Consider the following 27,511-nt stretch of genomic DNA (forward strand, 5'->3'; position numbering starts at 1 on the left):
TCTCTATCAACTGTCCTCAAAAGTGTTGAATTTTCAACCACAAGCTCCAAAATAACACTAGGATCAAACCCAAATATTATTTTGTGCTAATGACATCGAAATGAAAGAGATTTGTCTGAATTTCTTCAAGATTTTTCAAGGTCCCCGTGACATTTCGTATATCATTCAGCATGATCCAATTTTTAACATTCTGAACAAATAACATAAAAATGGAATTATATAGAGTGACTTATTAGAAAACTTTACAGAAAGCCGATGATAAAATTAAAAATCAAAGACCGGCCCATTTGATGGGCATTCGTGCAATTTCATCTAATTGGAAGCCCAGTTGAGAGCGGTTGGGCCGGGTTGTAGGACTTTGGGTTTGAAAGCTGATGGACTAAAGAACTTGCTTATTTCTTTGCCAAACACTGACCATCCAACAATTCTGGCCGAAGTACACAAATAGTAGATTTTGGGATCACTATTTAAGATGTGCTCAAAGTTCAACATTTTTTTTTTTTTTTTTAATGAAAATTTACCAACTTATGATACAACTTCATATATATGTGATTGAAGTAGCAATCCACGTCCGAATTACAATTTTTTTTTCTTCTGAAATTGGGAAGTCACAACATATGACTGAAGTGCACTCATACTTGTCTGCACTTTAATATTTAGAAATAATTTAAATTTAAATTTGTTATTTTAGACGACACATTTTAATATTTAGAAATAATTTAAATTTAAATATTATTTAGTGCCTCTTATTGATCACAAATTTGAAAATTCCTTTGTTCTTTTTTAAATCGTGCCTATTTAGACAAGACCACATAAAATAAGACGGATGAAGTAGTATTTTACCAGCACCCTCAATCATGCATGAAAAAAAAAATATCTTCGTTAGTCATAACATAGACTTTGTTTTGCTAATGTACAAATAGGCCACAATTAGGTTAATTGTGCACTAGGTTAAATTTAATAAAAGGCCATATCTTTTGGTTTCTTTTCTTTTTAGAGTGGCAAACAAAGTGGAAAGAGGACCCTACTTTGAACGTTTGAACCGCCTTTTTTGATCCTACAAGCTACCCTTTTCTCTTATCATTCTTCCTATCATCTATCTGTCAAGATTTATTTATCCTAAAATAATAGCGTGCATTAGCTAGTGGAATTCCTGTTAAGGTGAACTAAATCCTAATTAAATGGTAAATGTTTTGCTTTAGCAGCAAAATATCATGTTTAAGATTTAAGATTTCATAATCAAATTGAATGAATGTTGTCTTATTTATAAAAGTGAATCATAGGACTACTAGGCAGTGGATATATAGGGACCATCCAATACACCTGGAGAAGGAGAAAAATAGAGATAGAGAAGGTGAGAGTGGATACTTTTTGCTAACTTTTGCTTTCTAAAGAAAATTAAGAAAAGATTCTTTAGTTATTAGTCATAAGCACTTGGTTAAGAATTCTATCACCATTTTTACAATTTGAATATCTTGAGAAGCTCTTATCTTTTTGTCTAGAACAATATAATTAAGAACATAACGAACAAAATCCGCCTTAGAGTGAATTTGCTCCCTTAGAGTTAGCAATTGATCCATAGATTATGAGGTGCTAATTCAAAGTTTTCATGAAATCTCAGTACCTCCTATCAAATAAAAAGGAAGTCGCATGAGAATTTCCAAAGGATTTTCTATAGCACTAAGGGGTCATTTAGTTTGAGGGGTAGGGGATTATAATTCAGGATTAAATTTCGGATTAGCTTAATCCCTCATTTGGTAGAATTTCTTATTCAGGGATTAGCAGTTTCGGATTGTACGTATGTATCCACAATAGTGGAATAATTTTATTTCCACACTCCACGTGAGATAATAACCCCGGAATAATACTAAAATGACATATTTGCTCTTCTCTAAAATTCTTCTCCTCAAGTCTTAAGAAAGCCAAGATTAAAAATGAAAATAAAAGTTTATCCATCTCTATCTAATTTAAATCAAACAGAAGTTTTATATTAAACCCTGTTATCCCATTTTTAGTCCAATTAACCAAACGTCTCCGGTAAAAATATATCCACTAATAATCTCATTATTATCAATCTCAATATTATAATCCATTATTATTAATCCCGAAATAACATGTTCGCCGACCAAACAACCACTAATTAATATAAAATCTTGGAACTTCTTGACTACTTACATCATGTTTGACCAAGCTTCTGGGAAATCAAAATTGCTTATTTTAGAGAGTTCATGTGTTTGGACAAACTTTTAGGAAAAAATAAGTGCTTTTGAGTAATAAGTAACATAAGTTGTTTTGCATATGAAATGGTGACTTTTTCGCAAAAGAACTTTTACAAGCTTGGTCAAGCACAAATTGTTGCTCTAATATTCACAAAATACTTTTTCAATTGATTAGCCATACGCGAACGACTACTTTCCAAATATATCTTTTCATAAAGCACTTCTAACAAGTAAAATATATTTTAAAAATAACAAAATTTGAAAACTTAGCCAAGCAGATTTTTAATCGCGAATCCCGGAGAAAATCTAATGCTCTATCTATGTCCAGGCCAAAATTTAGCTCATGGGAGCCCCCATACATTTGCACGGGTCCGATATTTGTAGTGAGAATCTAGTAAATATATAAAAATACGATTTGGGAACCCATTAATAAACTGTGTTGTTGGTCTAATGGCAGAGAAGGAACCTTATAAGCTCCTCTTGGTCAAGGGCTTGAATCCCCTTGGTAACCATGTGGGTTTTTATTTTGTTTTTCTTTATTTCTTAATTTGAGATGAGTGAAAACCCACAAACTTCAAATCCTGGATCCACCTTTCTCCTCACAAAATTTACATCACATCAAATAAAAGGATTAGCAAGAGCAAGCAATTTTTAGCATCTTTGTTACAAACTCTTATATCTACAAAAATAAAAAGACAGATTGATAAAATTATGGCCATAGAAAACCCTTTTGGCAACTTTTTAGCCAATAGGTTTAACAGTACACGAAATCGCATTCAAAATCAGACGTACGTCGGGGGGAATTTTCATTATTGAAACTTTACGCTCATATTTGTCACACTCAACTAATTATGACAACTACCTTATGCGTGAAACTATTTCTTAATTGCATGGTCATTCTCTTTTTGAAATTTGACAGGCAGCAATCAAACATATATTTTTATGGTTGGAGAGTCAAGATTTAAATTTTATGAATTTTATATATTAGGATAACAACAATATGTGTTAGTAAGGGTTTTAAATTTAATTTTTAAACATATTTAATAAATATCTTAATGCAAATACTGCTTTAAATTAAAGTTACCGAGTTCGATCGAATCCATATGCAATAAGTAGCCTTCTTGTTCCACCCATGTATATATTATTAGCTTTGCTAGTTGCCAATGTTTTAAGTAAAGTTAGAATCCATTATCGTACACACTAGAAAACACTAAAACGTATTCTAGTTTTAACAGATCTTGTCTCTCAATAATTCATTTCATCTTTGAAAAAGTAAGTTTGAATCCGCAATTTGTTGGTCTTCTTAAAGTAAGTTTGAATACCTCAATTTGTTGGTCTTCTTCACAATCATTGGTATATGGACTACTGCTAGTCATGGCATATATTGCTAGTTCTATTAGAAAGATGATTGGATGGTCGCAAAGGTGAAGTGAAACAAATAAAAGCATAATTTTCACTTAGGCCCCTGATCTTTGGGAAGTGTCACTTTGCCTCGAAGTTGTGAGAACGACAACTATTCCACTTTTATAGGGATATTAAGGTCATTTGCACAATAGTAGCTGATTATTTGCAAGGGAATCGCCTAAATTACGAAAAGTGACATTTAGCTCATACTATTTTTTAAAATGAATGTCTTATATTTTTCAAACAAAGGAAAGTTATTAATAATACCACTGATTTATCTGATAATGAGAAAATATTTAAACAAATTAACTTATGATGATGATTAAAATACTTTTCAATTCTTCGTCTAAAATTAATAATATATATATATATATATTTTTTTTCGGCAATAAAAGATTTTCATTACCACTGGAAGAATTTACAGCTTGTACCCTGAGTTTGGACAAGGTCCCAAACTTCAGCGTTTTCACTACATAACTAATTTCATATCCAACTACTACTCTTCTACTTTATCCTGTGGGTAACAATTAAGTTGCTGGAAAACACTTGCTAGTCTAAGCTTGTTGGATCCTCTAAAGAACACCTCTTGCACCAGTTGTCTAACTATCACATCTGTAGGCCTTTGTTTGCTTTGAAATACTCTCTTGTTCCTCTCCTGCCATATGAAGTAAATTGCAGCACTTAGGATCATTCTATATACATCTGCTCCTGCAGTTTTCCCTCTATAGTGCACTGTAGCCCATTGTAATTCTGCATCCCATTGTAGAGGTTGTCTATATATCCCTTGCCACTTTAGTAATCTGTACCATATTTCAGCTGAAGTTTCACATTGGAAGAACAGATGGTTAACACTCTCCTGATGAACATTGCATAGTGGGCAAATAGTATCAACATTCATGCCCCACTTTCCCAAACTATCCTTAGTATATATTTGTTTATGTGCAACCAGTCTCAGTAAGAAAATCTATTTTGGGGCCCCAAAGTTGTTGCATACTAATCTCCTCCAAGGTACTTTAACAAATTGTCCTATGAGTTTGTGATACATCCTATTAATGGAGAATCTTTCCATGGCCATCAACGTAACTCTGACATTTGCATTCCTGCTTGGTCTACATATTTAACTGCCTATATGATTTTTTGGATCAGCCATGATGCTTGCTTCATTCCACTGCCCATATCACCCATGTACCTCCATAATAGGCATGCACCCATTTTACCCATAGTCTATCCTTCTTCATACTCAAATTCCATAGTTGTTTGCATATAACAGCTTTGTTCCAGGTCTCTAAATTAGTGAGTTGGCACCTCAAGCAGTTTTTGGAAAACATAGAGTTTCCCAGGCTAGTAATGCCTTTTTTGACTTAGTCTTATCCCCTGTCCAAAGAAAGGTTCTGCATATGGTGATTATTTTTATTAATTACCTTCTTTGGTAGCACAAATACTTGGGACCAAAATGTTTGAATAGAGAAGAGGACACTCTTTATTAAGAGTTCTCTGCCTGCATAGAATAGAAATTTGCTTGTCCAGGAGGTAATTTTCCCTATCATCTTCTCCATTAATGGATGACATTGTGCAATTGACATTCTTTTAGAGCTCAATGGAATACCAAAGTATCTGAAAGGAAGATCCCTTCTTTGAAAACCCAACGTGGACAGTATTTGGTTATGTTTCACTGGATAAACTCCTCCAAAGTAAGCAACACTTTTATCGGCATTTGCTGTTAACCCTGATGCGGCTGAGAGTTGTTAAAAGCCCTCGTATATCAATTGCACAGATTCCTACAGAATAACAAGAGATCATCAGCAAATCCTAACTGTGTAATTTTGGTCTTAGCACATTTAGGGTGGTATTTGAAACCCGGATTCTTTGCTACTCTTCTCAGGATTCCACTCAAATATTCCATGACAAGCACAAATAGAAATGGGGAGACAGGATCCCCTTGTCTCAATCCTCTCTTTGCCTCAAAAGGAGGGGATGGTTTGCCATTGATATTGATGGAGTATGAGACAGTGGTTAGGCATAACATGATCCATTTAGTGAATTTTGCTAGGAACTGTAATCCTTGAAGCATTTGCTCAACAAACACCCACTCCACAGAGTTATAGGCCTTTTGGATATCAATTTTTATCATACATCTTGCTGAAATTACTAATATATGTGTGTGTGTGTGTGTGCCTTTTTTCCATTTAAAGTATTCTCCTCAAGCAACCCCGTTATAATTTTCCTCCCCCCTTTTGTTCTTACGTAGTATTTATTTTCAGTGGAATTTCTTTTTATACAATACAAGCGCCCAAAGGTCAAAATGGTACTTTGATCATCTTTTGGACATATAGAGAGTGTATCTACCACTTTAAGGGGTTAAGTGTCATTTTCAAAAACCTTAGTGTATAAGTGGATATTAAACTACCATTTTCTCAAACCTCAAGGGATTAAATATCACTTTCCAAAACTTTAAAGTGTATAAGTGGATATTATCTACAAAAATAATATATTGCATTTACTAATTGGTTTGACCACTTTGATAGGCTTTTGGAAGAAAGAGCATCCATAGGGGATTTCAACTTTATCTTGTAAAAGACGCCTCTTTTACACGACATATTCATTTTCCGTCTCAAATATTAATCGTTTTTATTGCATTCTGTTAAGAACATTTGATATTTTAGGTTATCACCTCTTTTTCTTCTTCAAATCAACTCTTTATATCTCAATTAGTGAAGTATTATTTAATTATTTAAGAAAATCAAACGGATACACTATAATTTAGATAATATTCTTATGATTAAAGTTATTAAGAGGTGTGCAAAAATCTTAAAATATGTAAATGATATGTATTGGATTTGGAGGTAGTCCAATAAAACTTTTAATTGTCGTTTTTTCTTTCCTCTTTAGTTTTTGGGAGAGGGATGTGCCAAAAGGCTAGGGAATGGATTTGAGTGAAAAATGAAATTACAATTATTAGAGTGTAGCTACAGTTTATATGTTACAAGTTATAAATTTGAAATCTAGTGGTATTATTCATTACCTATTCTTTTATATAACATTAGTGGTGGTTAATGTTCTCATCGCCAGAAAAATACTTTTAATTGATCTAGACATTTGTGATTGATGAATCCGCGGGATAGACATGGAAAACAAATTATACACTCAGTAGATCCTATAAAAGTTATAATTTAAAGGTTAAATCAAATTAAAGCAGGTAAGGATGTGGTTTAACAGTCGATATAAAGGGACGCAAATCATAAAAGATTGGGAATCAAATCCCTTCAAAGGCAGGTAATTTCTTCTAATCTATCTGAATTTTGATAGACAAAATTATTCATTACTTTTGTTAGTAGGAGGTAATAAGTATCCAATGAGATAGCCGAGATATTCGCAAATTATAAAAACTAAAGGTCAAATTAAAGTGAGATAAAAATAAGTGACATAGGTGTGAAGGGTGATCAGTTGAACGCTTTTTATCAAAAAATTATGCTCTATATGAAGAAAATAATATTGTGTATGTATGTCAAATTATATTCTAGCTTTGCAAGACTCAAATATCACTTCTGACAATAGAGTTAAAGTTTTTAACATTGACAAATGTTACACGAAATGCATTATTATGACACCTAATATGCAAAAAAAGAAAGAAAAAAAAGACCAATGAAATGTGTCTTGTGGATGGCTGAGTAGCCAACAGCATATTCAACTTTAATTAGCCGTGCAAATAACTGCTAAAAGACCAAAAGAATATTCATCCACATAGCCACCTTTGCTTCACCAAGTCCCATAACTTCTTTTCCCTAAAAAAATCCCTTGAAATAAGAAGTGCAGAAAAATGAAGAAATTAGGTTATATTAAATATGTGGTTATATAAAGGCTTATATTCTCCACCTTTTGATAAGTAAACCCTTTTGGGTTCCCCTAATAGATAGATTTCCAGATCCAAATCTATGGTTCTTTACTTCTTTATCTAATATGTTGGTTTTAAAGGTAAAACTGAATCTTCTTTTTACCAGGAAATTTTACTTATTAATCACTTCTTTATAAATTGCAACTCCCTCTGTATCCGTTTAGTTGTTAGGATAAAGTTCTATAAGCCCATTAAAAAGATGCAGTAAGTTACTAATTTACCCCTTATTAATTGTTACTTTTTGTTTATTTGCGTGCTTATTAATACTAGGACAATTAATGCTAAACATATCAATTCTCTCTTGATTTTTCAAAATGACATATGTTTGGAAACAATATATACATGACAACTAGGAGGGAAAATCATTCTTAAATTTTCTCTTTCCAAATTTATTGGTTCTTGTTTCAACTCTAAAAAATAAGCTGGTTCTAATAAACAAATGGACGCGACACTCAATTTTAGTATTTTGAATTCCCAACTTATTTTTTTGCATTAAATTTGTGAAGGCAGTTTGTCTTCTTGTGTTGAACTAAATTACCACACTAATAACATCATATCCCTTTAATCAAAAAGAAAACTTGTGCCATATCTATTTGGATTTTCTTCATAGTTATTCTAAACGACATATATTCCATTCCTAATTCTTGGTTAATTATAAACCTCATCGATCATTGGAACCAAATATTTAAAACTAGAGGACTAGGCATATAGCAAAATCTCACATGAAATTTGACTGTTTTTACGAGAAGAGTTGATTAGGACATTAGGTACATGTAGACAGGGCTAATTCTTGAAATTAGGAAATACTTTAGAGGGACCTTAGTTGCATTTAATTTAAATCTACCTAAGCTACAAAAGGTAAAAACAACTAGACTTCCCTTCAAGTTCAAAGTAAAAGACAAACAAAGAAACAAACATACCCTTGGTGACAACGTTTTACTTTTCCCCACACCCTTCTCTTTCAAATCTGAATTTTAAACTACCACTATTATTATACGTGGCTTTAATTTATACACACGAACAATTCAATTTCTTGCGCTATCAGTATATTTTAACCATTTGTGATGAATAATTTATCATATTAATTTTATAACTAGTCTCACCCTTTTATGAATTTACCACTGAACCTCTCAGCAGCCCTCAGATCGTTACGCCTTTTATGAGGGTCGAGAACTTATAGAACAAGAATTTTGCTACCTTAAGACCGTTATGATATTGTTCATCGTGTTCGGTCGTCTGCTTCCCTGTCATCAGGTCACCAACTACCTTGACCTTTCGGCAATACATGATCTTTTATATACTTACCTACAGTATAAAAAGAAATTGCGGACTATCAATAGATACAGTCAAACCTCTCTCTAATACAACGATGTTTGTCTGAATATTTTTTGACTACTATAGCGAAATGCTACATATTATAGAGAATATATAATATAACATAACATGAAAATTGGTTAAAAAAAAAAAACTTAGTTGTTATAGTAAAATGTTGTTAAAGGGGACGACTACTATTGAGAGGCATGATTGTAATATTTAAACTCATATTATATCATAATGTGTAGTTTTGCTAAGATTTCTTTTCCTTTTTTAAACCCAAAAGAGATCTTGGGGAGGGGCATGTATCTGAAGAGGAATCTAGTTTGGAGGGGTCAAGAAGAGTAATTAGCTGGACCTTGAAAGTTGAAGCCTTTGAGAGGTGTGGGAGAAGGGAAGAATATTCCATAGGCAAGAAAGTTCAAGAACTAAATTCCAAAGATTATATATTAAACAAATATGGAAAGTGAAAACATCATTAGATTATGATTAAGGGCTTAGTTTAGCAGGAAAAGTCAGCCCACAAGGAGACGACTGCTCATACTTCTAAAAATTCACTGCCTTTGTCAGTTCCCTGTCTTTTTTAACTTTCCACTCTTCTCTAAGCTCTACTTATATGTACGTTATAATTTATAATTCTACTATCTACAACATTGCTTCTTCTATATTTTATTATTATATTCAACCCTAGCCCTACACTAGTCATACCAGTCAATGAAATTCTTTTTACACTAAGCAGGTAAATTAATTTCAAACCTAAAACTACCAAAGATATTTTGTTAATTCAAACTATCTATCTTAAAATTGAATTATTTTTTATTTGCAAATCAAAACGATAAAGGGATGAATTTCAATAAATCGACAAAACCACTCTATTGCTTACAATACCCTTAGCCTATTTTGAATTTCTTTTACAGTCCCAAAATCAATATATCAAAGAAATGCGCCCATGTTTTTAATTTAGATCCTGTCAATGTGACAAAGTTTGAGCTAAATTGTGGCGTATTATAAGAAATTTTAAGGTACTATTGATAACCTAATAAAATGATAAAGAATCCACTATCACAAGTTAACACTACTAAGAAAATAGGAATTAGCGATGAAAAAATTCTGTAGCTAAACAATAAAATCTGCCGCTAATCCTATTTAGTGACAAATTATCAAAAAAAAAAAAAATGTTAGCTAGGAGCAATTTAGCGACGAAGTTTGTTGTTGATACCAGTTTTTTCTAGTGTAACTTATACTATCCCCTCCGATCCATTTTACTTGTCATGGTTAAGATAAATAATTGATCTAAAATACTTGTCATTTTAGAAAATCAAGATAAAATTAGTTATCTGTTTCCACCTTTAGCTTTACTCTAATAAATGTAGAGAGATTATTACAGTCAAAGGAAAAGTAGTATTAAAGTGAAATCAAAGAATAAACAACGACAATTTAAACAAATTATTATTTTAGTTACTGTTTTTAAGGAACGTGCAAAAGACAAGTAAAATGAATTGGAAGGTATGATTGTGTAAAATTGAGATCTTTACACTGTGTAATTTAAGCCACTGTGAAGTGTGAATATAAGTGATTCTTGAATTGTACCAAACTTGTACATTTTGGAAAGCAGATGTAAGTGAAATCAGTGAAAAGTTGCCCCAAAACCAGAAGAATATACGAGTAAGGCTCTTCATACACAGGAGAATAATTGATACCAAGGAATTAATGTTGCCTTTCCTTTGGGTAGAGTTGAGAATTTAGAGCACATATTATTGTGGAGTTACGTCTCAATCTGGGATCTCAGCTATTTTTGTGTCAGAAATAGAATTCCACAATTTACACATTCCTTTCAGAAAAAAATAAAATAAAATCGAGACATGCTTTTATTCGCATCCATAAAAAGAAAAAGCCGTAAAGTTGCTTTTATAAACTCATCTACCATTCAAACAAAATCATCCAACAATCAAACTACTACTAGTACTATATATCTAGCTTGAACAATTCTTTGCAAGTTTTTTTAAAAAGGGATTAGCTCAATTTCCTTAATATTGGACATTTTAGCAGAACAGCATGTGTTAATTTTCAACGAGTCAAAATAAAAAAATAAATAAAGATACCAAAATTTAAAGGGATTCAAGATGTAGTATTATGCTTAGAAAATAAATTTGACCTTTGTATATATAATGTAATTATCCGACCAAGGGGGTGAGTTCAGGGGTTTGGACGAATCCCTTTACACCCTTACCTCTGCCCCTGATTGGACAAGTGTGGATGCAACATATTGACATTAAGCAATGTAGCTTCATTCGAACCCGCACTTGTATACTTAAACGTAGATTTATATGTGAAAATCTGCTTAAACTTTCAATAAAGAGTAGATTTGAACTTATAATTTTAAATTTATGAATCCACCATTAAGAACTTTACATGTAGAACGTCCATCAAATTTGAATTTCGATCTGCCTCTAATATTGGATACAGTAGATGAGAGATCAATCAACTGTTTATAATGCATGGTGGGACTGCCATGGTCAATTTGTCATTATAAGGACGATTATTCCCTTTTATGTTTTGTGTGTGTGTTCGTCGTTTCCTTTGGAATTTATTACCTCTTATTTATTGTTTTCTTGGAATTTTCCTCATTGTTTCCACAGTTGGACACGTGCATGGTTTTTTCATTGATCAACTCTTAAGGATACAAAATCAAGTCTTGAGTAATTTATTGTTTCTCTTTTTCTCATGTTTTCAAACTTCTAACTTATTTACTTGTTGAGTATATATAGGAAGAGTCAATGCTGTGTCGTTTAGTCTTTGATCACTTCAGTTTGGAGTTACCCATCTGATTTACTTAATTAACCAGTCAAATAATCTAACGGAATAATTAATTTACTGTTTTAAGTAAATGACGAAATGATTTAAGACTTTTATATCCTTAGCTTGCAATCTTTCTAGGAAAAGCTTCCCACTTTCTTTTTAATAGCGAATTAAAAAAGCTTTTAAAGCTAATAAAAAAGGTGCTAGTACCATTTAACCTTTAAAGGTTTTTATTGACATCAAAAGAAAGGAAAATATATGAGTCATGAACACTTTAATTAATTAATGACAAAATCCAACTACCACTTAAGACGTGGTATTTTTTCTATTAATTAAATAGATATCCCTTCATGAATATATGCACTTTTAGGTAACAAGCTTATATAATTATTAGTTCCACCTCTTTAATTTCTTCTTCCACTAATTATAATTGCCTAAACGAGTACCTTTCCAATGATACAAGAATTAAATCGTTCCTTAGTAAATAAATTATACTGTATATACAGGATTATTTGACTGGTTAAAAATTAAGACTATTTGACTGATAGTAAGAAAATAGAGCTAGAAGTCAAAAATTAACAAACTGGGAGGGCACATATCCATGTTAAACCGAGAAGGAACTCAGGATATAGTTGAAATTTTTGTTTTACACTCTGAAGAATCTTAAAAGTCATATCTTTCCAGCATCCATGTGTCCAAAAGAAAAGTTCAAAAGGTGAGAAAACCACTTTGTAACCTATATTTCAAACTTACTATTCTTATAAATAAAGACCATAATATATATTTCCCTCTAAAGCCAAATAAAATGACAAACAAAAGCAAAGGAACTCAAACTTTTACCTCAAAATTTAACCATCCTACAAGGAAAGCCAACATCCTACGTTTGTACACTGTCAAACCGAAGACACACACCCTAATACAGTTTAAGTTGTATACACCGATGGTGTAAAAAAAATTTACATAATCAAATCACCTTTATCTGAGCAGGTAACACTATACTATTCTTGTTTTCAAGATTATAAGTTGACATTTTAAGAACCCTTATTATATATATATATATATATATATATATATATATATATATATATATATATATATATATATATATATTAGATGACCTAATAATATAAAAATCTCTTATTTACACCGATGACAATGTATATAACTTAAATTCATCCTAAGATATATATCTAACATAAGGAGTAGTTTAATCATATATACTCTAGTTAACTTATGGTTGGAAGAGATTATAGTATAGTATGAATTATTACTAAGATATCAAAAGAACAAAAAGCAAAACAATTATGGGATAATCATTCCAATGGAAAGGTATGGAGTCTTCACTTTCTCTAGTCCTCATCATGTGTGTCATCATGCACCTTCTTTTGTGTTTTTGGCCAACCCTCCCCCTCACCCCTTTTCGACATAACAAAATTTATTTATTTTAAAAAGAATAGTAGAGATTAAGACCCCAAAAAGAAAATTTTAACTTTTCACCGCCTCCCATAAAAATATTAACATAGTACTATTCAATTCCGACCAGAAGCAGTTAAAAGACTGCAGTATATGAGAATGTGTGCGTGAGCCAACTAGAGAGAGAAAGATAGAGAGAGATCTGATATTTTCTCGTGTTATTTAGAGCTCAACATTACTCAATTAAGTGTTCATTATATTTCTCCTTTTGAGCTCTTCTCTTAATTCTACCAAGAAATAGAGAGATCTAAATAATCAATCTTTCAAACTTCAGATTTAAGTCTCAATCCTTCGAACTTCAGCTATCTTTCTTCCTAAGGTTGGCATCATTTAACCAAAAGGTATTTTTTTCCTGTAGTTCAAACTTTTTTTCCTCTTTTGCTCAAAGATCAAGTTAGCAAGCTTACCCTTTTAGGAACTTATCTTTGTAGATTTAAAAAAGATGACAGAAGAAGTGATCTCAAGTGGATTTACTCACAACTCAATTGAAGGATCCAATCCTCCCCCTCTCAAGAAAAAAAGAAATCTTCCAGGAAATCCAGGCAAGCTATAGTATATATTTTCATCTCAATGTATTCACACTGTCGTCTATGACCCTTTTTGTTCAAGCGTCTGTCTGTAGCATGGGCGGAGCTGGGGGCCAAGGGGTTCATCAGAATCTTCTACATCTGATTCCTTTTTTATATTTTGAATCTCTTTACTGAAAATTTTGGCTTTGCCGTTGGACTTTTGTAGCTTTACAAGCTATATCATCATGTATATTCATAAATAGTCGCGTTTTTTCTTTTTCTTTAATTCACTTAACTTAAGAAAGTATACTAAAATATTATGCTATGATCATGACAGATCCTGAAGCAGAAGTGATTGCCTTGTCACCAAAGACACTGATGGCCACAAACAGATTCTTGTGTGAAATTTGTGGAAAAGGTTTTCAAAGGGATCAAAATCTTCAACTTCATAGAAGAGGACATAACCTTCCATGGAAGCTAAAGCAAAGGACTTCAAAAGAAGTGAGGAAGAGAGTTTATGTGTGCCCAGAAAAGACATGCGTTCACCATCACGCTTCAAGGGCTTTAGGAGATCTCACTGGGATAAAAAAACACTATTGTAGAAAACATGGGGAGAAGAAGTGGAAATGTGAGAAATGTTCTAAGAGATATGCTGTGCAATCGGATTGGAAAGCTCACTCTAAGACTTGTGGCACTAGGGAATATAGATGTGATTGTGGCACCATTTTCTCAAGGTAAATTAATTACAAGTAGTTGATTAATTGTCCTTATGCTTCTTATAAGCTTTTGGCTGGTGTACAGTTATTTGAGTTTAAGTTATATACATCGATGTAGTCATATAATTTGTTTTGTTTTCAAGATTATGAATTCCATTTTTTGTGGAGGCTTTCCTATAAATATACTTTAAGTGATCGTATAGTATAACTTCTTTTTTCACTCACGGTGCATATAAGTTAAAGTTTAATTATTTATGAAGAAGGGTTCATGAAAGTCCAAAAGAAGAAATTTTAAAGAGCTAGCTAGGCCAATTAAGAATAAGATTACCTTGTGCTTAAATTTGTGATTGTGATGTGTTTGTCTGTTTTACATGAACTGGAAAACAGTTGAAATAATCCTTTTCTTTTCCTTTGTTCCTCACTCTCCCTTTTTTAGTGGTCAGTTAAAGAAGACAAAATAGTTGCTTGCAGCTCCTTATCTTCTAAGTTTAATATCTTTCTTCACCTTGGTACTACTAGGATAGGATCCTATAGAGTAGTGCACCCTTCTTTTTTTTTTTCACATTCATAAAAAAGTCTTTATTTTGTTTTTTCTTGTTCGTTTTATTTGCCCTAATGAGTTATTATGAATTTTTTGTTTCTAGCTTCGATATTCTAAGGTTAAAGTTTTTCTTCCTTTTGATACTAGGGTCCCAAGTTAAAGAGGAGTCTTCCCTTTTTTGGGTTTTCGCCCCTTTCAAGAAAAAAATGGGACCATTTCTCAATTTATGCATGTTATCGTTGCGCGCAGGAGTCACGTTGATCTTCTCTGTATCGTTATAATTTTATCGAAAATCGATCCTCACATTGATATAAAATCTTTATTATCTTTTGGATTGAGCAGGCGAGATAGCTTTGTGACTCATAGGGCGTTCTGTGATGCATTGGCTGAGGAGACGGCTAGAGTTACTGCAGCATCTAATATGCACAACCCATTGGCTGCCGGAAACAACATCAATTACCATTTCATCGGCGCGCCCTTAGGGCCAAACATGGCTCAACATTTCTCTTCTCTTTTCAAGCCGGTTTCAACCAACAACAACGAAAACTCGGACCCAATGAGAAGAGATCAACTATCACTTTGGAATATGGGTGTAGCTCAAGAGCAAGAACAAATCGGTATCAATATCAATAATCTCCGCGAAATCCATCAGATCGGTCCCCTTCATCACACTTCACCAGCTCCAGCACCAGCACCAACTATTTATGACACAAATGCACTTCTTGCATCGCGTTATAATAACCATGTGAACTGGGATCAGTTGGTTGGGAGCAAAATTTCTTCACTTAACAATGCTGAAAAACTATCAAACTCCTCATCTGCCAACATAAATGTCCCATCATTGTTCAGTAACCAACACCAAATTGCACCTTCTTCGACTGCAAGTATGTCAGCAACAGCTTTGCTCCAAAAAGCTGCTCAAATAGGAGCAACAACCACAACAACTGTAACTGATCCCTCACTATTCATCCCGAACTTCGGGATGAATAATTGCAACAACAAGAACAATAACCAACTTCAAGAAGGAGATAATAACAAGTTTTGTGGATTTTATGTTAGTACTACAAATAACTCAATCAGTACTAGTCTTGGAAGTGATGTAGATCAGAGCTCATCAGTAAATGATTTCTCAGCCACTATGAACCAAATGCAGATGTATCCTCCTTCAAAGCGTCGTCACATACAAATTGAAGATAGTGTGAAAGGAGGAGGACAAACTAGGGATTTCTTGGGAGTTGGGGTACAATCTATTTGCCACCCTTCATCAATCAATGGATGGATATGATTCAAATGGGTATTTACTTTTTTTTATTTTCGAGATTAAATATTCTGTCTAACCACCAACTCTTACAGTCTAGTGGTACCGGTAAGAGTCTTTCAGGCAATAGTTGTGAGTTCAATTATCACTGTTCCCTTTTCCTGTGTAATAATTTTTCCTTTTTAATATTGAAAAGCTAAAATGACAATAGAGTGTAGCTAGCCGTTTGGTGCGGAATCACCTTTGTTAGGGAGCGTTTTACCCCATGTTGGACTTTCGACGCAAATCAGGATTTAGTCGGGCCTTGAGTACCGAATTCCGGATGAAAAATAAACAAAAAATTTGTAAAGTAGAGTTGGGTTTTTAGGCACAAAGCTTGATTTAGTCGGGCCCTAACGTGAATACCAGGTGAAAAACTAAAAAGAATAAAGTGGAGTTAGGTGTTGTGGGCGGGGAGGTTTGGGGGGGGGGGGGGGGGGGGTGATTTTAGTATTTGCAAACTTTGCAGAGAAGAAAAGGTGGCAATTGAGTGCTTGAAGAAAGTTAAAAAGTTGATCTGGAAAAATGTTATATCAAAAGAGCTCAAGGAGGAGATCCATGCATATTCAGTTGAACCCTGAGATGTGTTCACTTTAAAAAATGGTGGCTTTAATTTTTTTTTTTATTAAAGGGGGGTGCTTAGTGGGGGCAAAGTAAGATAGCCCTTTTCAACTCCATTATTGCTAGCTTTCATATTTGTTCTAGTTATTATCTTCTCAAACTGCTTTTGCAAGTTACTTATTAATATTTCAGAGGCAAAAAGCCTACAACAGCTTAAAATAAGATTATGTAATTAACTTCTTAAGTGCATTTATGCTTAATCATGCAAAGTTGTGCTTAGCAACTCTAGCTATATTCTCATGTATACTTATAATTAATTGAGTTGCATGCAAGGAATAGAAGTTCATTAAAGTTTTCTTTGATCCCACCAAAAAAGGATTGGAGCTTTTTATTTTAAGTTTTCTTTGTGCCTAATTTTTCCTGCATGATTATATAGATTTCTATATAATAAGGTCACTTTTGAAATAGTTGGACGTAGTGGGTTTTATGTTGAGATGCAGTTTTAACATGACACTCATAAATTAAACAGACTTCGGAAAATAAGCGCATTCAAGATTTCCTTCTTACCAAAGAAACTAAATTTGGAACGTTATTCTGGTAAATTTTCTAGGGTCAAGAGTAGGGATGTACAAAGTAAACCGACAAACTGCATGCACCAAACCGATAAACCGAGAAAAAAATCCGATTAGTGGTTTGGTTTGACTTGGTTTGGTGTTGAATAAAAAAACCCTACCATAATTGGTTTGGTTTGGTTTTAGCTAAAAAAAGTCAAATCGAACCAAACCAACCCGACATTACATGTATTCAATTTTGGGAATTTTACATAAATGACTACACTTTGGGGGTTTAAAAATTGCCATAGCTACAGTTTCAATATTTACATCGCGTAGCTACAGTTTTCCCGCTGTATTCAAAAAATGACTCGCTGTATTCATAAAATGGCCTAGCTGTATTCATGGATACAGCGAATAAAAAAATTTCAAAAATTCTTTTCACTGTATTCAAGTCATATGTATTCAACTCAGCTGTATTCATATCAAATGTATTCAACTCAGTTGTATTCATCTATAGCTACTTTTACATTGTATTCACTTTATTGTATTTAAAAATCAGTGGTATTGAAACAACATAAATACAAAAAATATTGTATTCAACTTGTTGCATACAAATTTTTTTTAGTGAAGGCAGCAAGTAATACACTAAAAATCAAGCAAAAATTTAAATACACACAAATAACAAAAAGAATACAATCTAAAAAATAAACAAAATTGAATACAGTGAAAATGAAGCTCAGATCCGGTGACAGCGGTGACTGGCCGGAGCTCAGAGTAGGCGGCGGCGAGACGGTGGTGCCACACGCGGTGACATAGAAAAAGTAACGAATGAAGAACAAACATGTAAAATCGTAGTCAAAATAAAAAAAAAATGGTTTTCTTGTGAAAAATTAAATATCTCTATAATCTTCTTTCCCAAGCTCATATCATGTCTCTATGGTCTTCCTTTCCGTCAAACGTAGCATCGCTTATCTTTTTATTCCTGAAAACAAATATCAAATTTTCCATTGTTATCTTTTTCCTTACTGGATGACTTCAGAATTTTCCGGCCAGATCTGGCGGTGACGATGTCCCGCTGTTTCTCTGTTAATTTGATTTTTCCGGTGACAGCGACGGAGATCGCAGACCTGAAGTTTAGATTTGAGGGGGCTAGATCTGGAGGGTGGTAACAGTGATAGGATTGCGGCGAGTGGGAAGCCGGCGTCGTCGTGGTGGTGGTCGTCGTCGTCGCCGGCGCAGTGGTAGCCGGAGCTCGCTCGCTGGAGATCCGGCGGCGGTCGTAGGATGAGAGCATAAACAGTAAAGATAAAAAAATTATAAATAATTATAATAAAGTATTCCACTTTAAATATATATGTAGCTATTAATTGTATTTAACATATTAATCTTAGCTATAAGATGTAATTAATCTAAACTATAGCTACTAAATATAAATATGTACTAGAGTTAGTTATGCCACGTAGATTTCCCTTCAATTTTTGAATATTTTATACATAAAAATATTTATTTGTAATGTAATTTGTAAATATTTCTTAAATTTTGTCATAGTTTTTTGTCCTTTATCATATTATTTCAAGCTTGAACTTAGAATTTTGAATGTCAATAAGTTTTCTATCCCATGGATGTTAGTAACTCAAATAAAGTCCAAACCAAAACCAACTCAACACTAATGCTAACAAAAGAAATTCAATGCTAACATTAGGAATGACAATAATGTTGGATATCTATTCTTTAGTTTTGCATAATTGGTTTGAGAGAGTGAAAATACATAACTTAATTTTTTTCTTTGTCATGTAATTAATACTCCCTCTATTTCAATTTGTTTGAACCTATTTCCTTTTTAGTCCGCGCCAAAATGAATGACCTCTTTCCTAATTTGGAAACAAATTCACTTTATGAATGATTTACAGCCACACAAATTTTCAATACTTATTTTGAACCACAAGTTTCAAAAGTCTTCCCTCTTTCTTAAATATCGTGCCCAATCAAATGGGTTCAAACAAATTGAAACAGAGGGAGTACTTATTAGCTGTACTTATTTTAGCACGACTTAGTATTTTTAGATTATGGTCATTTTCTTTATGGCTTATTAATTAGCAATATTTATTTTAACTGATTTTATTAATCTTTTTTGTTGAATATTTTAATACAATGTCATCACTCATCTCACATTTGTGTATTTCTTAAGAAGCACCTTAATTATATAGTTGTATCTTACTAGACTAAAGAAATATTTGAAGTGAAAGTTATATGTTTCTATGAAGACTTTTTCCGGAAAAAAACCCGAAAAATCCGAGAAAAATGAATAACCCGAGAAAATCCGAGGTTGAAAAACCCGAATTTTATTGGTTTGGTTTGGTTTATAAATACAAAAACCCGACGCAATTGATTTGGTTTGGTATTTGAAAAATCCGAACCAACCCGGTCCATGTACACCCCTAGTCAAAAGAATAACCAATTACACTTGTGTTGTAGATATAACTAAGTAAATAAAAATTATGATATTTAACTTGTACCTTGAGCTAAATTATTCACACAATTCAACATAGTATATCAGAATAGACTGTGGTTTCTCACCGCGCCTAATACTAAAAACAACTTTCATGTGTTTGTCCACAAAAAAGAATCAGACCCCAACATGAAAGGGCATGTTAGAACACATATAATTAAGTAAATAAAAAAATGTGCATATTACTTTTTGTTGGAAAATTTTGCAAGCTTTTAAATTAAGAAAAGATTTCAATATAAGGACTAACACCCTAGTATATAGTTGGTTAACGTGCATTATAGAAATTAAAGATTACATGGTGAATACTATTGCTTCAAACAGTCTCTATAGTTTCTGTACTTTTTATTTTGTGGTGATGACATGATTGAACAGAATCTAAAAGGGGGTTGCAACCTCAAATAATTGGAACCAAAGATGTTATAGTTCATCAGCCACACATTTATACACACGACCAAATGTTCCAAAATTCAAAAACCTTATAATATGCTAGAGATTTGCCAAAGGGACAATTATTCAAAAGACAATATATATGGAATGATGCTGGGAGGGGCTAAAAAGAAAGCTACTAGTACTATATCAATGTGTTCATGTTTGCCTTTTGACTAGTGCTTGAGAAAAAAGTGGGGTGGGGTGGAGTGGGATGGGGTGGGGGGTCTCAATCATCTACAAGGATGTGATATGACAAAAGAAAACTGCAAAGCCTGGGGTCTCTCTACTCGTGCACAGAATCCTCATAGGTAACTTGCATGTGCATGTTCAAGAAGTTTCTTATAGTGACTGAGGTTTTAGTTACCTGCCTTTTTCAGCTAAAAATGTGGACAGTAATTTCTGATTGTTGCTGACAATTTGTTCAAAAATCTTCCTCTTATTTTGATGTTTTAGGCATCAAGGACTAGCTATGCCATATCTAAGTGTCTAATATATGGGTTGAGGTCCGGCTAATCCAAATTCGCAATAGTCTACGTTGAAAGGTAAAATGCGCTTCCTATCAAAGGCAACTTTGTTAACATGACTCAAATACGTACGAGACCTCTTTGTTAAGGATGGAGGGTTACTTACCCCATCACAACCTTTTGGTGGTTGTTAGTTAAATTGAGATGCAATTGGCAATATCTAATTATCACTATCTTTTTTGTGGTACCTCTTTTGTTGGGTTTTCGATTTATTATTTTCTTCTTTGGATGAGCTTATATAGCTTCCCGTATGTGAACATTTTGCACTTATGCCTCCAAAGTCATTTTTTTCGAGGACTTCCCTTCAAACGCACTGATTTTTAATTTGTTGTCCTTCATATGTGTGGTTTTTAATTTTTATTCTTGGTACTTATTTAATGAAAATATCCAGTCCTTCGCAAGACATAATTTCTGTAAGAATTAAGTTATACGGCATAAATATAGTATTTTTGAGATAAACTTGAGTGTTGAAAGTTTTGCCTTGTTCGGCATAATATGTGTGGATCGATGTTAAGATGCATATAACAAAGTTAAACGTAAACTAGCTATGCCTTGCGAAATTTAAAATTATATCGTTTTTCAGATTATGTTGAGTGTTGAAAGTTTTGCCTTGTCCGGCATAATATGTGTGGATCGATGTTATGATACATATGCCGAAGTTAAACGTAAACTATGCCTTGCGAAATCTAAATTATGCCGCGCCAAAAATATTAAAGGGAAAAAAATTAAAGACAACAAATTTAAGGGGCAAAAGTTAAAGAACTCCCCGAATAGGGACCTTTGTGCGAATGACCCCTCCAAAGTTAGACCTCATTGCAATTAATTCACCATTACTCGTTAGAATTTTGGCACAACACGCCAACTTTGGCCGCCACCATGATAGCTTCGCTCGTTAATTTTCTTCTTGTTATGGGGGTTAACAATGCAACTATGACTGTGCATGACCTCAAAATAAAAAGAACAAAAAGAAAAGAATAGAGAACAGTAGAAGAAAAAATAAATTGGAGCGACCTTCTGCTAGCCCAAGATCATAACTAAAGTTGGAAGATACAACTAAAGAAAAGGAAACTTTGAAAGGAAAGAAATATTTTGGATAGGAGAACTTTGTTAAGGAAGAAAGCCTTCTTAAATTGGCTTGATTACAAATGCCTAAGGTCATCCTTATTTATACTTCTCTAGGGATGGTTGTAGATGCACAAGAAAATCTAGTTAACTTGTTAAGTCTGAATCTGGAGCTTTAAGAGAGCTTGATTTCCAAACACCTATTTAATGTGGATTGCATGAAGACTTGACGTATTTGTCAAGTGCTTTTTCATTTAATTGGATATTGCTAATGTAGAGGGAAAAGGAAAATTCTAGTTATCAGCAAAATTTGAAGTAAAATAAGTAATGTTTAGATTAAAAGAATGTCATGACCCAAATTTGAAGGGACGAACCGACATCTGATGCCTTAACTTTGATCGAGCGAATCATTATTCATAATAACTCTATATGTTCCAATGCATGGCTAAGAATGTAAATCATTTGTAAACATTTGAGAACGTGGTGGAGGAGCCTAGCAGGTGTTAGAGTCGTCCATCAACACATACAATCACAACATGATTGAACCCCCTTGCGAATGAACGTGAGTACAATGATAAAAATTATACTCTGTAAGTATCACCGACTCCCTCACAAAAGGATGGACGATACCTATGAAATACATGAAAATAAATTAAATCATGTATAAGTATTTGAAAGGATGGAAATATTTAAGAAATTTTAAACTTAATTTCATCTAAATCAAAAAGTATCTCAATAATTAGGGAGTACATAACACACTGACTTAAACTGTCCAGTCTTTGGCATCGGCTTAACTGGAAGAACTGACACAACATATTGTCGTATGATGTGTCATTTTCAACCTGAGGTTTTGACTCAATCGCATGAGCCATCTTATAATAACCGCGTATGGGTCAACATTAGAGGTTGCTAGCAACATGTGTATCTCAATCTCAACTGTTGCACCGACACATGTAGTTTTTAGGCCTTAGCCCTCCCAGTTTACTATTTTATTCTGAAAATATTTGAAACTCGATTTCAATTCAATATAACTCAATATTATTTTCTCTATCGCAAAGCATAATATGAATGTGTACCCTAAGTGTATTACTCATATGAACTTCGTGGACTTTATTCAAATGAAATTAAATAATTCATGACTTACAAACTCAAGTAAATACTTATCTCATGTAAACTTTGTATCTAAAATTATAATTCTAGTTAACTATGAGTGATGTAAGCTTGCTTGTCCCAACGAAGTCACATTATTAATTGAAACATTTTATCAAACATGTAGAAGCTATGACGTTTTGAAAACTTAGCCTTAGGTGAGGGTCATCTCAACTCACCGCAATTGCTCTCCTCAATCGGCTCAACGTTTCTCAACAAGTTCAAAGACGTCAATCTATAAATCAATACAAATCATTTGACATTTATTAATGTTTGTTCATAATCTTTTTCTTAGCTCGTTCGGGGCTTCAACTTAGCTAAAAAAAGTGGACGTTCACTCTTAGATTTTTAAGTTTTGATTCATGTTATATAGTCCAAAAATTCACTATTTAAGCTATTGAAGTATTCACAATTATCCAACATCATATCAACTACCAACAATTCACTATTTATCATCATCTTCAGCTTTAGCAACCTCAATAATCGCATTTAATGAGTTCTTTATTTATGACCATTCAACCACCTAACTAAATCCATAAATAGTCTCATATATCATGAATAATCATAACAAATGAGTTTTAAGCAGTGGAATTACAGCTTGGTAGCCAAATCTTGGATCATGAAATTTTGGGTGTATCTGGCCAATGCAAAAATGAAGAAAAATGTAGAATTTTCAATGTTTAATATTGTGAATATAAATGTTTGGAATTTGAAAACATCTTACAAATATTATCAAAACTTACCTTAATTAGTGTTGAAGAGCCCTGACCAAATGGGATCAAGAGGAAACAACCCTATGTACTAATTGGTTTCATTTCCCCAATTCGACCCCTTTTTGTAACCTTGGTTGTTAGTGATCACTGTTCAAGTCTAACCATTGTTGGAGGTTGTGATTTACCATAGAATCCCCTTCCCCAATCATTCTGGAATGGGCTACGGTAAAGATAAATATCAGATATTGCATACAATTAAACACCAAGAAAAAACAAGCATTCATATCCTAGCATACAGATAACAGAAGACTTCAACAAGCAACATCCTAATTTAAAAGTTGAGGGAACCAAATTTTCTTCCTTTATTAAGGAGTTGCTCCATCCTAAAGCTCTAATATGCATGTATACAAAATTAACGACGACAACCAGATCAGATAAAAATAGTAGACAATAATATGAGATAGAATATATTGTACCTCGTCACCGGTAGCAGCAGTCCCTGTGTTCAGAAGTGCCTGTGTTTGGTTTCCGGTCAGGTACCCAACCAGGATTGCGCGTGTTTCAAATTTTTTCTTTTCTCCACCGAAAATGAAAGTCACAAACATTGTCGCACCTTTGCTACCTAAATTTGTAAGTACTAAACCAACGAAACCCAGAACCCCATATTGCACATACTTTCGTACCTAAGACCCAAACGATTTTTTTGAATCAAAAGTAGATAGAGCCTTCTATTGTGTTGTGCTACATTGAAACACTATGTTTCTTTTTGAAGACCAACGATACTTATATTATTTATAAACAACAACACTTAATAGTGCTCAACATTACAACCCAAATTGTGATGTAGAACATTAATATTACCTAAACTAGCAAGGAGGTGAACAATAGTCTCCGTGATCGATTTCACACAAACGATAGTACTGGGCTGATCTAGTCCTAAAAGTTCTAGTAGATACATATAAGGCCTAGAGGTGACATAGAGCTTAGTGGTACTGGACTTCTTCGGAGCAACTTTTGCCAAAAGATGTGCGACTTGTTTTCCTTCACGAAAGTTATGCCGGAGCGGAGGTGTTATTATGGTTATTCATGTTATGATTGGTCTAGATACCCCAAATTAGAAAGGGAAATAAGCACTGCCAACTAATAGAGGGGTTAGGAGGATGGGGAGTTCCATTTCTTGTGGTGTCAATCCAATGGTCGGCAGAGTTTTCATCACAGGACAAACTAAATGTATCCCATAAACTCTTATTTGGAGGGCAGAAGAGGAAAATGTATTCAACAATCTCTCGTGTGGACCTGCTTACAGGACACTGCTCATCAATATTTATACCCAGGTGTTGAAGACATGTTCTGGTGGCATTGCCAAATAAAAAATTTAATCTTGAAAGGACACTGAAGCTGCAAAATCCACTTAAAATCTCTCTTGGGTGCACTATGGTTCTCTATAGTTTTATAGCAAGATCTAGTTGAGAAGTTAGTAACTATGTGGTTTGGGGCCCATAGGGCATATCTGCAGCTATTGTCTTAGGTGGAATGGGTAGCGTATTGATACGCTGCTAGATATGTGCAGGGAGGTCAAAGAAGAGGGAGGAAAGATTCCATTTATCGTGTTTAAGTAGTTTTTCCTATGGTGAGGGTATAATCTGATAGGTGCAAAGGTCCTTCTATACAGTTTCTGAGGGGAGGGATATGAGGGATCCATTTAGAGAACCATATATTTAATTTGGAATTTTGGGAAGGACACCAAAGAATATTCTTGTTGCATATGTCCCACCCTTAAGCGTGTTAGAATACGTTAGCTCGTCTACTATTGGTTAAGAAATCAGTATGCAAAAGATTGATCGGAAATAAGAATATTCGAGAATCCTGTTTCTCAGTTAACTTCTCAAAAACTATGTAGTTCGTCTATTTCTCTGTTAGCATCTTTCATAATATATGTTCTTCTCATAATAGGTTTTTTTTTTTTGCCCCTACCTTGTATATTAATCAACAAAATGAAGTTACACTTAGAGGGGGTCATAGACCAAAACCTCCAGAGGATAAAACTCAAAGCTTACACAATCCGAAGTACTGGTAGCTTAGAGTATGGGGCACCAAAAAAGGGGGACAGAGCACAGCAACCCTGTCTTCCTAGCTTACTCAAGGGGGTTCAAAGTGCCACCCTGAGTGTTTCTTGGGTCTAATCCTGAAAGAGGGGACTTGAAGTTTTTCCATCCTCAAGGTCCCTCTTATGTCAGGTGGTAGTTCATCCTCCATCAGGAAAATCTTCTATACACTTAGTCTTGTGGCATGCTTGGATAGTAAGTCTACTGACTCATTTCCTTCTCTGTATGTATGCTTTACATTGAAGTGATATCGTTGCATTTTTCCTTGAATGATTGCAATGTCTTTTTGAAATTTCCATGGGATCTTGTATGTACCTAGAATCATATTCACAACAAGCAAAGAGTCTAGCTCAAGAGTTAGTGTAGTAAAATTATGATCACAACACCATATGATACCTTGAAGAGCAGCTTGAATTTCTGAGAAGTTGTTGGAAACTGCTTGAATAGGAGAGGAAAATGCCATTATCATATGACCATGGTGGTTCCTAAGAATGCCACCTGCCCCTGCTCTATTTCCATTAGCCATGTAACTTCCATCAGTATCGATCTTCCAAGAGTTATGATCAGGTTTAAGCCAGAGAACCATCTTGCTAAATATAGGAGGTTTGTAGTGTTCCACCATATTGCACACTTTAAACCAGTCCCATTCCCGTACTCAAGTTGCTGAACCTCTGGCCAATAGTAATCTTGACTTGGAATAAAATTTGCTGGTGCATTCTGTAAAAGGAGATGGATTTGTGTCCATATTTCTTCTTCCATCTTGCCTTCCAGATTTCCCATAGAACAATGAGAGGAGTGACTTGGAGGAGAAGTTTATGTGCACCATTTTTAGCTTTGTAGGACCACCAAGTGTTGAGGAGATGCATAATACTTCTGCTGTTGATGTTGATTCCCAAAGGAGTAGTAAAGAATTGCTAAGTTCTGGTGGCAGGATCACTAGTGATAAAGAGATGGCTAATGGTTTCCTGAGTGGAAACTCTACAACAAGAAGACAGCTAGATCAAGATTGGGTTGAACCTTTGAATAATATTATCTATAGGAAGTTTCCTTTTCATGCGATTCTCCGCTAGCTTGAAAGAAATTTTGAAGGGAAGGTGATTGATCCATATTTTTTTCAAAAAGGAGTAGGATCTCTTTTTTTCGCTAAAAGTGTTATATGCAGAAGAAGCAAAGAAGTTTCCTGGAGATTTGGGCTCCATATAGGGAGATCTTTTTTGTAAGAGGGACCAATGTCCACAAGGGAAATTTCCTGAGCAAAAGCTGGATTGACAGTAAGTTGCAGCAAGTTCAAATCCAAATTCGGTCTTGAAAACATTGCTTTATTGGTGTGTTTCCAGGTTTGGAATTGAGCTCAATTTGTGAATGTATAGGTCTCGTAGGATTCCACTTATCCCACCAGAAGAGGATTTTACCTTCAAAGATTTTCCAAGAGATGTAAGGCTCCACTATGGCTCTAGTTTTCATGAGATTTCTCCAGGAACTAGAGTCTTTAGGAACTGGGACTTTTGATATGGGGTTTGATCTAGGGCAGTATTTGGCCATGAGGAATCTGGTCCAAAGGTTATCTTCCACCCTAAATCTTCACTACCTTTTAGCAGCGAATGAAAAACAAATGTCTTGCAATTTCCTAAACCCCAAACCTCCTTCAACATAAGGAAAACTTAAGTTATCCCAGCAGCTCCAGTGATAGTTCTTTTTTCCCTCTTTTTCCCCCCAAAAAAAGTTTAAAAAGTACATTTCA

At 33.9% G+C, this 27,511-nt stretch overlaps 1 protein-coding gene and 1 pseudogene across 1 annotated transcript; one reads left to right on the plus strand and one right to left on the minus strand.

Annotated features, from left to right (window-relative positions):
* The first annotated feature begins 13,200 nt into the window (after positions 1 to 13,200).
* On the plus strand, positions 13,201 to 16,436 carry LOC132036884 (zinc finger protein MAGPIE-like). Its single transcript, XM_059427289.1, has 4 exons — positions 13,201 to 13,458; positions 13,533 to 13,643; positions 13,948 to 14,344; positions 15,210 to 16,436. The coding sequence occupies exons 2-4, from the start codon at positions 13,544 to 13,546 to the stop codon at positions 16,150 to 16,152; spliced, it is 1,440 nt and encodes a 479-aa protein (XP_059283272.1). The 5' UTR covers positions 13,201 to 13,458; positions 13,533 to 13,543; the 3' UTR covers positions 16,153 to 16,436.
* Positions 15,069 to 15,177, minus strand: LOC132038721 (U6 spliceosomal RNA; annotated as a pseudogene).
* Positions 16,437 to 27,511: the final 11,075 nt, after the last annotated feature.

Source organism: Lycium ferocissimum, chromosome 11, assembly GCF_029784015.1.
Source record: "Lycium ferocissimum isolate CSIRO_LF1 chromosome 11, AGI_CSIRO_Lferr_CH_V1, whole genome shotgun sequence".
In the NCBI taxonomy this organism is placed as follows: domain Eukaryota; kingdom Viridiplantae; phylum Streptophyta; class Magnoliopsida; order Solanales; family Solanaceae; genus Lycium; species Lycium ferocissimum.